Source organism: Metarhizium acridum, assembly GCF_019434415.1.
Source record: "Metarhizium acridum strain ARSEF 324 chromosome Unknown scaffold_255, whole genome shotgun sequence".
Taxonomy (NCBI): domain Eukaryota; kingdom Fungi; phylum Ascomycota; class Sordariomycetes; order Hypocreales; family Clavicipitaceae; genus Metarhizium; species Metarhizium acridum.
The window spans coordinates 75,011-87,132 of record NW_027094022.1 but is presented as its reverse complement, the minus strand read 5'-3'; the positions used below and the strand labels follow the sequence as shown (position 1 = coordinate 87,132).

The window sequence follows — 12,122 nt, the reverse complement described above, 5'->3', positions numbered from 1 at the left end:
TACCAGATCCATTACATAACTGGAAAAAAAAACAAATCATTGACTTTCTCCATCTAGCGACGCACCCTGAACGGATGGGCCTCGGTATTAAACACAAACTCGTTCCCACCCTGTCCGTGGAACTGCACGGCAGAATCCCGCGCAAACGTGAGATACGAGTACTTGAGCGTCTCGGCCAGGAAGAAGCTCTGCTGGAAGTTATCCTGCCCCCCGCCATTCTTCTGCATCACGTCCCTGATTCCGGAGAAGCCGTAGTTGGCCTTGCACCGGTCACGGATGGCGGTGAAGGCCTCCCAGACCATGTCCCGGTACTTGTTGTCCCCGGTGACGCGGTACGCATAGTACAGGCTCTCGATGGTCTCGGGCCGCAGGATGTACGCTCTGGACGAGGGCCAGAACCCAGCCGTCTTGTAGAAGCCGGCCTGGTCGTCGTTGGGCGGACTGCCCCCATCGGCTGCCACCCATTGGAATCCTTCGGGGCCGATGCGGGCCGGCGTCTGCTTGTACGTCTCGTAGTACGAGGACGCGAGGTCAAGCCCAAAGTCGGTGTATTTGGACTCGTTGAGCACGACGCCCGCCAGGATGAAGTTGCCGCCGGCAAAGGAGGCCACTGGGCGCCTGTTAGCGTATACCTACTTGGGGTCGACGATGGCCTCACTTACAGTGCCCGGACCAGTGGTCGATCGTCTGTCCGTCGTATCCCGCCAAAAACGTCAAGTCCGGCCGGCTCGTGGGGTGCGAGGCGAGATGCTCGATGGTCGAGTCGGCGGCCGCCACCCAGCGGTCCTTGTAGAAGGAGAACTCGCCCGGATCATAGAGGAACATCTTGATGAGATATTCGTAGAAGCTGTCGGTGCCGCCTCCCCACCCGCCGCTCTGGTCTTGGAACTTGCCGTCCTCGATGGAGACGGTGTATCCAATCAGGCCGGGGAATGGCTCGGGCTCCCCGGCCGGATGGACGAGGTAGCCTTGGGCTCTCTGGGCAAGCTGCGCATACGTCTTGTTGCCCGTGAGGTCGCTCAGGCGTGTCCATTCGAGGACCAAGGTGCCGAACCCGGCCGGGCCATTGGACGTTGAGCCCCCGATGCGGCGGGTAGGATTGAGGAAAACGGCGTCGTCAGGCACGCCGCTAGGCGTGTCAAAGGCAATGCTGAGGCTGTCAGCTAGCGACGTGGCTTGTTTCAGGAGAGCGTCGACATGTGCCGTGTTGGTGTCGTCGACGAGGCTCTTCATGGGGCCTTTTAACAGGTCGTAGCCTTGGGGATGGTTAGCGCAAACAATGCTCAGGTCTGGGAAGAAACAGGGCTTACCGGCTAGTAGTCCGCCGAGGTATCGAATGTTGGTCTCAAACAGGGAGATTGACGAGTTTTCTTCCTTGGTGGTGGTAAAGTCAACTGTGGCCGCGTACTTGAGAATCTGGTTGACAATGCCGGATTCCTCCATTACTATCGCCGTGCTCAACGAGTCAATCGGCGTCACACCCCATGCGTTCCTGCATTTGCTGTTAGCCACATGGTCGCGTTGGAAATATTCACAGACCCCCGGGAAATCCTCACCTGTCGTCCGAGTTACCGCCGGTAAGCGGCAAAAGAGTGTCATGAGGGAACGCGTGTTCGTAGTAGCCGTTCCACGCCGTGCGGAAGACATCTTTTACTTGTGAGGCCTTGGAGGTGTCGGCTTCTGTTGCGCCTCTTTCGAGCAGCGACCTTGTTGGATTTCCCAGTCCCGGACTGGCGAGAAGTGCGGCAACGGCACACGCCGACGGGGACAGCATTTTGAAGACCATGATGGCGTCAATGAGTGGCAGTGACGCGCGACCTGTGAAAGCCCTGCCGCATCAATTATTCTGAACCAATGCACACTCAAGGATAATATTTGGTTTGGGGATCCCAAGGGCCCTTTTAAGTGAGCCAAGGTCCCAAGATGCTGCGTCGCGTGGTGGCATCACAATTTCCCGGGGTGTTACTCTAAGACACTGCATTCATTATCCGTGTCAAGCCACAAGACGTTCTCGATGCAACATAGGGCCTGGATGGGCCGAGGGGAGCATTGCATCCATTGCATTGTTCAATAAACCCATCCCGCCTTTGAGTCTGAGTTTACAAATCACGTCGTCTATGCGACCAGCATCACAGGTTCTATGAGTGGCACGGGTGCTTTGATACCACCTTGTGGACGGGATCCCACCGGCCGAAAGGGGAAATGCGGGCCGTTACGAGTAATGGCGTTTCATTGCCTAGAGTTGGAGGCGGCACATGGGCATGTCTGCGGGATGAGATGGCTCCGTGGAACGCCTCCAGCCTTGATGCATCCAAGGTGCATGAGTGGCATTCAGCAGGGCACAGGGCCGCTCCAGTCAGGGATCACGGGAGCTGCAGGTCAGCCACATGATGACACTTGGAATGAGGCCAAGAGATCATCTTCTTAGTGCACAACTATAACCCAATGAGGAGTCAGTCCTGCCAAGGGATTACAAACACTTCTAATCAGGGCGCCCAAGGCAAGGGTTTAGTTAATAGCAACGAGTTTCGACGCTAAATTGGCGTCTGAAGCCGCCGGACATGGACCAGCAACTGTATCCTTGTGTGCCTCGTTCAACCAACAAACTGCTCCAGACTACCCATCTGCGTCTTGTTGCGTTATGGAAGAAAGAAAAAACCAAGCAACCATCACTAGTCTTCATGCGACGCTCTCTTGTTGGCTCTGGTATTACCCCAATCAAAGAAAAACACCTCATGTTAGGCCCTTCTCTTCTCTGCCAACACTCAATTGCTCAACTAGCTAAATATAGACTCCCATTACACGCGAGACCACGAATAAGGGTATAATCGGCTCTGTCCACGCCAGCGCTCCAAGTCTCAACCATGCCGGGGTTCCACAACTCTCATGCCAACGGCAACCCGGTGACCCGATCCAAGTTTCTGCTCCCAAGACAGTGCGCTGGTATGTGCATCCTAGACGACGGACAACATGCTGTCTCTGGAAGAAGTTGGCAACAGGCACCCGAAACTGTGGCAAGCATTCAAATAAGGGCGCACCGAGCGGAAGAGGAACCTGACAACCAGATTTTCAGCGACAAGCTGCCATGGATACAGGTGTCTGGTCAACAGAGGGGGGGCCTTTCCATCTGAAAAGACAAAACGCTCAAGTCTGGCACTCAGTCATTCGGGGCCCTATGCTTCTTTGTTGATACTGTAGTGCCGAGTTTCCTTACTTTCTAAATTTTGAGGCTTGCAGATTCCTTTGCCTGCATTCAAATGTTCGAGGCAGAAAATCTTCAACACTTCCTCCACAAAGTCGGCCCATCTTCATAACTATCATCCAGAAATCCAATCTACATCTTTTCCCATTTGTTTCTTCACAGACTATTGATTTTTCGGAAAGTACGAGAAACGTTTTTGGTAATAGAGTCCACCATGGCGTGGTATGCCTTGTCTAATCACAAGAGCCGGAGATAAGTAAACCGTCAATACCAAATATTGCAGGAACATGAAATATTCAGAGTTCGACAGCCCTGTCTAGAGTGGCTTCAAATCGTGTCCCTGCATTGCGCCCCGCAAATTTCAGGCAATATTTTGGCCGAGACATGACGGTCATTGCGTTGTAGATGCGTACCTCACTCACTTCACGATACTAAACAGTGTATCGCTGACCGGGTCCCGTATCGATTCCTGCTCCGAATCAATGCCCGTTTGGCATGCAGTAATTACTCGACGAGAAGGAGGACGCGTAGCACAAGAGCCCAAGTCCTATTGAAAAGACTGCCGTTAGCATAGACTGCGACTGCGACAACGGATTCAGAGAGTCCGCCTTGCCACATTCAAAGAGAGCAGAACTCATCGCCACATGGAACGTGAAGTCCTGCTTTTTGCTATAATACCACACTTTATCAAGACTCCACCTGGCGATGATTTTGCGTTAGATTGTATGCTGTGTTACATTTTAAGAACATATGGGCTCACCCTATTTTCATAGCATTTCCGGTTTCATGTAAATGTAGCGGAGTTTTGACTTCTAGTGGCCCCCCTCGCCCGCATTTATACTTTAACAAGACACTTTTACTTACATAACTATAAAGCTGGTACTGTAATTATTTATTATACACTCTACATTTTCACTCACCGGAGTTACAAACCGCTAACCAGTGACTTTAGCCCCCGACTCGTTGCCGTTGCCGCTTTACGGAGAACCCACAATGGCCACATCTATACCCAAGGTTCGCGTTGGGGTAGCAGTTTTTGTACTGGCCTCAAAGAATGAAGACCGGGAAACCCCGCGATTTCTCGTTGGCCGACGTAAGGGCTCTCATGGTGCTGGCATAATGGCCCTTCTAGGAGGCCATCTAGAGTTTAGAGAGGAGACCGAGGAATGTGCTGCCCGTGAGTTGCTTAAGGAGACTGGTCTTAAAGTTACTAATATCCGGTTCTTAACCGCTATTAAAAACTTCATGCCCAAAGACACTAAGCACTACATCACTCTATTCCACGTTTGTGTTCGGGAGAACGATAGTGACGAACCTTAGTTATTAGAGCCTGATAAATGCAAGTCCTGGGAGTGGATTACTTGGAATAATTCGCTGGGGTGGATTCAGACTTCGTAAAATAAAAGCGCCGAAAATAACGACCTAAAGCACAAGATCTTTATTCCACTCCTAAATATTGCGAAGCAGAGACCAGGTGTTCGCCCAACTGATGTCTAACCAACCAATAGGTGGGGACACCACTCTACGAGTTATGTATTTCGGATGTAGTTTGAGGTAAATGTATTTTACTTTGTAACTCTTGTAACACTACCTACCCTAAAGTAACCCCCAGCCAGCGTCTGCCATTACTAACCCTACCCCTTACATACGCCTTCTACGAGGGTATGATTAAAGCTGCTGAAACGATTTCAGTAGGCCTACACTTTTTGCTCTTTTTAGCGCAACAACAGTACCTTGACACAAAAATATTTGCTCAACTATAGTTATCAGATTTACGGCCATGTCTAAATGCTATGTAGTTGATATTGTCGTAGACGCCTTTTCTTGAGCCACGGCGGAAAGGAGGTCATGGAGATGGTAGATTGAGTACGCTCGGAAGAGTTTGTATGGTTGGTTGACCCAGTCATAACAGACGCAAAAGATGTGATCCAGTGTAAAGCTACTCGCCACCAGCAACTCGTAGCTTAGCATGTACTCTAATTCCGTGCCTTTGAGATAGTGACAAGCTGACTGACTTACGTACAAGCTCTTAGACAGCTTCGCGCCGGACCAGTCTAGAATGGCAGGGCTGTAAACAATCAGGGGAACCTTCGTCGGTGGATTGTTGGAGACTGGTCGCCAGAGCAGCTGCTCCTGGTAAAAACCAGCATAATCAGCACCTACTACCTGGATCCAGTGTGCTGTCTGGTCAGCACCGAACAGCCTGTTGCGAAGCAGATTTCGCATTGGTGTATTGAGCTCCAGCTTGGAGACGTCCTGGGGGTCGTAGAGACTTGGGAAGAATTCGCCATGCCTTGGACATGCCTTGGACAATAGAACTGGATGCTGTCTTCTAAGTACCGATTGCGGATACCCTCCTTGTCGGCCAGACCGCACCCTTCTACTGGACAAGCTGCCCTCACACCAATGCAGCCATTCTTGCGGGAAAAGAGCCTACCAAGCTCCTTTTCCTCTGCAACAATGCCACGAAGAGCCAACATTGACTCACAATTGCGCAGAATGTCAGCTTGTTTCCTTGCCTGGTACGGGACACCCGAGAGCTGGGAGAGCTGGTCAAGAACTTCTTGGAACTGGTGGAGATAGCGCTCCCCGGCACTGGTCCAGCGTAGGCTCCTCTGGTACGTGATCCCGTCAATTTATGTCTTTGCTTCTTGAAGCGGCGCGGGTGCCGTATCCACAGCGTCGAAGGAGACAATGATAACCTTTCCGGCGGTTTGAAGCAGCTTACCCAGCGCAAAAGCTGTGCCTACGTTGCACAGATTATCCATGTGAGGAGACGAGTTGGGTTAAGCGCTGATGAATATGTTAACCTTGTCCTCTTGTATCTGCGCGCAGAGCCAGCCAACGAGGTCATTTCCAAAGTAGTAAGAGCCGGCCCCAAGAGGATGGTGGCTGACACAATCATGGCTGATGAAAGATGATTTTTCATTGTGGGTCATGGTGCCTGTCTGGACATGAGCTATTGGTACACTTTATAGTATTATCAATATGATGAGGGTCGCTTTTATCGAGAATGACAGGGAATGACAGGCGATCAGATTACCTTGTTAGCTACGCTTAATATATCCGTGACCTGCAATTGCCTGACGCGGCGTCAAGTAATTGATCCGTATTGAGGGGAAACGGACTTCTCGGCAAACATCGGGCTACCCCGCACTATGTACCAGCAAATTATCATTTCGGAAATGGCTGGTGCGGGAGGCGGGAACGCAGTTTGAATAAATTATTCGATTGCATCTCTTGGCACAAGTTCCCGATGTCATAGTCAGGCTTTTAGGGTCGGCTAAGGCCATGGCTTTTCCGCCCGGGCGACCCACCACCGCAAGCGAAATTATCACTAACTTAGGCACATATGCGACAATGCAGCCATTTATCTCGTGAGCAGCTTCGCTGAAGAGGCGAAGCTGTAACAAGTAGCTGATGGGCAGTGTTCCGCATGTCCAATTTGGAGGCTCGCAGCGCTATTGGCCAGCTTCAGAAAGCTCCTCTCTTGCCGGTAATTTAACTACCACCACCTTTAATGTGGGGCGTGGGACGAATTATGTTAGAATGGGTTACTTATTACGGGTACTAATTACGTACGTATAATTAAATAAGGGTAAACCCTTAACTACAAGTAAATAACCTAAATAATAAGCGTACTTATAAAAAGAGCGTATATAATTCTCTCTTTTATAATTAAATATAAACTTATATATATATATTATTAATATAATTAATACTCTTTAAAGTATAATAATTATAAGCTTAAAAGAACTTTAAATCTCTTATAACTTTTACTTAAGAAAATTAAGTATTTAAGATATTATTTTAATACTTATTTTATTATATTTATATATTTAATAAATATTAATATTACTTTTATAAATACTTAATTATTTATTAAACTTAAGTTAAAGCTTTTAAGTTAATAATATAATTAATATAAAGTATTAAAGAGTTAAGCTTAAGTTAATAAGCTTTAAAATATTATAAACTTTAATTAATTAAATTACTTAATTAATATATTACTTACTTTTCTTTAACTTACTTTAATAAAGGCTTATATAAGCCTATTATTAAATTAATAATCTTTACTTAAAATAAAGAATAACTTTATTATATTATATACTCTTTAAGTTATATAATTATAATATAATAATAAGCTTAAAGCTTACGTAAGTAAAGAGATTAAAGCACGTAATATTTATAAGTAAATTACATATATTATTAAATTAAGTATTTATAAATTTATTATACTTTACCTTATTAATTAATATTTAAAAGATTATACTTTAAGGTAATTAATTAAAGAAGTTAAGGGTTAACTTATCTTATATAACTTTAATATATAAGAGAAAACTTATAAGTTATATATAATATACTTTAATAAAGCTTATTATATAAATATTAAATAAAACTAATAATATATAAAATAAAATAAGATTTATATACGCGCTTAAAATAATAAAATTAATAAGATTAAAGAAACTAATATTATTTATAATTTTCTTAATATAATTAAAGCTTACTTTAAGCTTAAATAAGTTAAAGTTATACTTAATATAATTATTATTAATAAAGCTTAAGAAATTAAAAATAAGTATACTCTTTATAATTTTAAATTAATATTTTATATACTTATAATTATATATAAGTATAAGTATAATAATATTAAAGATATATATATAATACTTAAGAAACGCTTTAATTAAAAGAAATAGCTTTAATAAGTATAAGAATAAGAAAATAAAGAGTAAATAAAAAATAATAAAAATAATAATAAAGGTTAATTAAAGCTAAAATACTTTTACTTAATAGGTAATTAATTAAAGAGATATAAATAATAAGTAAAAAATTATAAGATTTTATAATATATAATTATTAAATATAAAGATTTAAAGCTTAGTTAATTATTAAAGAAAAAGAATTATAAAAGGATAAAAGAATATTATAAGAGTAAGTAATAAAATAAGCTATACGCTTAAATAATAAAGAAAAGATAAGGTAAAAGCTTAACTATTAAAGAGATAAAATACTTAATAAAAGAAAGTATTAATATTATTATTATTAATCTCTTTACTCGTTAAGCTTATAAATAATACGTTAAAATTTATAATATTATAAGTATAAGTAAGTACTTACTCTCTTTAAGTATACTTTTTAATAATTATAATATTATATATTTTATTAATAATATTAATCTTTTTAAGCTTAACTTATATAAGAAAACTAAGAGTAAATTTATAAAAATAAGTATAAGTATCTTTTTAATTTAAGAAAAAGAGACTTATATACTTAAAAAGCTTTTAAATAATATAAATAAACCTTAAATTAAGAATTTAATACTTAAAGATATTAGTATAATTAGAAACTTTTACGTTAATATTATTTTAATTAATAACTTATAAGAAAAGAGTACTTAAGTTTATAGTTTTAATAATATATTATACTTTAAATTTATAAAATAAAGTGTAATTTTAATACTATTAATTTAAAAGTATAACTTAACGTTTTTTAAATATAAGCTACTTTTTAATTACTCTCTTAAACCTAAAGTATTTATTATAATAATAAGCTTTTCTCTTAATATATTTATAATTATTAAAGTAAATAAAATAAGAATATAAAACTTAAGATATTAAAGGTTAAGTTATAACCTTTTAAGGCTAAGAGAAAACTTTAAAGAGTTATATTACCTTTATTTAAGCTATTTAAAATTAATAGCTTTATTTAAGCTATTAATATATATTAAAAATATATGTATTAAAGAAATTAAGCGTATTAATTATAAAACATATACGTAAGTTTACGTACGTTAAGTTATATTAAGATAACTTAAAAAGTATAAGTTATTAAAACTATTTTAATAAGTATATTAAAATCTTTAAAACTATAAGTTAAGTTATAATAGTATAAAATAGCTTTTAATATTTAAGAATAAATATTCTAAGATAATATAATATTATTTATTATTAAATAAGAAATAACTTATTATATTTAATATTATTATATATTTTAAGAGATAAATTATAAGGTAATTTAAGCTATTAATATATAAATTTATATAAGATAACAAGAGATTTATAATTATAATAGCAGGTAATTTAATCTTTAAATACTAGGTAAAAGCGTAAGGTGTTAAGCTTAAATACTTATTATTATATACTTATAAGCTAAATAAAAGTGTTAAAAGAGCTAGCTAATAAATTATAATTAGCTTAAATTTAATGCTTAATAGCGTAAAGCTTCTTATAAACTTATAATTAAAAAGCGTTTAAGCTATTATCTTCTTATATAATATAAGCTTAAATTAAGCTTATAATTAAAAAAGCTCTCTTAAATACCTTAAACTATAATTTAAGACTAACACTTACTTACTTATAAGAGAGTATATAATTAACTTAAAGCCTAATTAAAGTATAATATATACTTATAACTATTATATATATTTACTTTAAAGAGATTATAAAGCTAGCTAAAATAAGCGTATATATAAAATAAGTCTTAAAGAATATATTAATTACCTTATTAATTACTCTACTACTAATATTTATTAAATTTAAGTACCCTAACTTAAAGTATTAGCTATAGTGTAGTTTTATAGTTTTATAGTTTTTGTAGTTTCGAATATAAAGAATTATATTAAATCTAATAAAATACTTATAAGATTATAAGTTTTACGAATAAATAGTATAAATCTTCTACTATAAGCTAACATAAAAAAGTGGGTCCTTATAAGCTCTTATAAGCCTAGAACTGTAAAAACTACATTTTATAGTTTTTATAGTATAGTATAGTTAGAGCATTAGAAGTAGTATAGTTTTATAGTTTTATAGTTTTTATAGTTTCGAATATAAAAAATTATATTAAATCTAATAAAATACTTATAAAATTATAAGTTTTACGGATAACTAGTATAAATTCTATACTATAAGCTTATATTAAAAAGTAGGTCCTTATATAGTATTATAAGCTTAAAACTTAAAAAACTACATTTTATAGTTTTTATAGTGTAGTATAGTGTAGTGTGTTTTTAGAAAATTACATAATCTAGTTTTTAAGCTTATAATAAGCTAGAAGGACCCACTTTTTATGTGAGCTAATTGGTTATAATATTAGCTAATTTATGTATTTATTATTATAATTCAAGTATTTTATTAGATTTATTATTAATTATTTAAGCTTTTTTGAAAATTGAAAATGTAGTTTTCTTATTAATGCTTTGCGGGCCTAACTTAGCTAGGTAATAATAACTTAAAATATTACATTTAATAAGTTTATATTTTATAATTTACGCGTTAAAAGCTTAAAAGAGCTTCTAATAAAAGAATTAATCGTTTAAGTTAAGTTTATTTAAATTAATAATAAGCTAAATAAAAAGGTTAACTTAATATTAACTTTTAATAAGAAACCTATTAAGATAAGCCTTAATATACTTATAAGCTTAAGGGTAAAAGCTTAATCTAGCACTTAAAATAAGAAGTTAAAGTTATAATTAAATTTAAGCCTTTATATACTATAATTAACTTTAAAGAAACCTATAAGTAATAAATTATTAAATATTATTAAGCTTAATAATATAATATTATTAGCGCTTTTAAGCGTATAATCTTTTTAAATAATAAAAATAGTTTATTTTAAGAATAAATAATAATTAAAATTAAATAAGTAAAAAGCTTTAATTAAATAAGCTCTTTAAGTAAATAATAGCTTAATTAACCGCTTACTTATAAAGAGTTAAGCCTTAATATTAAAGAAAATTATACCTTAATTAATATAATTAAAAGTTAAACTAATACTAGTAATTAATAAAGAATTAAAGAGTAAAGAAAGGTTACCTTTATTGCGTAAAAGCGTATATCTTAAGAGTAATAAACGCGTAAACTAGAATATTTTATAAAAGAGAAAACTAAACTAATATATATTAAAGAGATTAAGAAAAGAAAACTTAATACTCTTTTAATTAAAGCTATTATATAGTGGTATTTATACTTATAAATTAAAGGAAGTTAAATAGTGCATTTAATTGTAGCTACGTTATTAGTATAAGAGAATAAGCACACGTATAAGTCTTTAATTTAATAAGTTTTACCTTTATAATTAAGTTTATAAGATCTTTTATTAATGTTTTATTAAGTTATTTAATTAGCCTTATATAAGCTTATATTATATAGTTAAATTATTTAAGTTATTTAATTATTTATTTACACTTATAATAGGCTAAAGCTTATAATACATATAATTAAAATTATAAGTATTTTAAAAGCATTTAATTACTTTATTTAAATTAATTTATTACTTATTTAAAGATCTTATTAGCTTTAAGAAGTAAGTTATAAGAATTAAAAAGTAATTAAATTATAATACCACGTATAAAGTTACTTATATATATATATATTACGTTTAGGCTAATAAAAATAATAGTTTTACTTAAGTAATATTTTTATTAAGAAAGAATTATTTAATCTCTTATAAAAGGTACTTTTTAATTATTATAAAAACGAATTTAAATAGATATAAAGGCCTAATAATATTTACGTTTAAGAGAATATAAAAGAATTATAATTATAATAAAATAAATTAAAACTAAGAAAGAAATTATAAGTAAATTATAAAGATAGTTTAAATTATTTAATTAAGTAAAGAGAAATTATAATAAGATAAAAATTATTATAATTAAGCTAAAAAGAATAAGTTATCTTAAAGGTCTTTAATTAAAATAAGAATATACTTACCCTTAAAATATTAATAAACTTATAATTAAAAAGAAAACTTTTATTAAAATAACTTAAATTAATTAAAAAAGAACTAAAAAGAGAAAGAATTAATTAATTAATTAAAAGAATATAATATTCCTTATAATATCTCTAGTAATTATAATCTTATAGCTAATTATAAGAAATAGCGTTATAATATTTATTATTTTAGCTTATAAGAT

At 35.6% G+C, this 12,122-nt stretch overlaps 3 protein-coding genes across 3 annotated transcripts; all 3 read right to left on the bottom strand.

Annotated features, from left to right (window-relative positions):
- Window positions 1-53: 53 nt before the first annotated feature.
- Window positions 54-1,786, bottom strand: mns1B_1 (Belongs to the glycosyl hydrolase 47; the record flags this gene model as incomplete). The annotated part of the gene is made up of 4 exons (XM_007817541.2): window positions 54-610; window positions 663-1,256; window positions 1,311-1,492; window positions 1,557-1,786. 4 exons carry the CDS (start codon window positions 1,784-1,786, stop codon window positions 54-56), a joined length of 1,563 nt encoding a protein of 520 aa, XP_007815732.2.
- A 3,207-nt stretch (window positions 1,787-4,993) lies between these two features.
- On the bottom strand, window positions 4,994-5,212 carry J3458_012272 (uncharacterized protein; the record flags this gene model as incomplete). The annotated part of the gene is made up of 1 exon (XM_066120005.1): window positions 4,994-5,212. A coding segment is annotated over one exon (219 nt), but the record flags the coding sequence as incomplete, so codon positions are not given.
- A 9-nt stretch (window positions 5,213-5,221) lies between these two features.
- Window positions 5,222-5,495, bottom strand: J3458_012271 (uncharacterized protein; the record flags this gene model as incomplete). The annotated part of the gene is made up of 1 exon (XM_066120004.1): window positions 5,222-5,495. A coding segment is annotated over one exon (274 nt), but the record flags the coding sequence as incomplete, so codon positions are not given.
- Window positions 5,496-12,122: the final 6,627 nt, after the last annotated feature.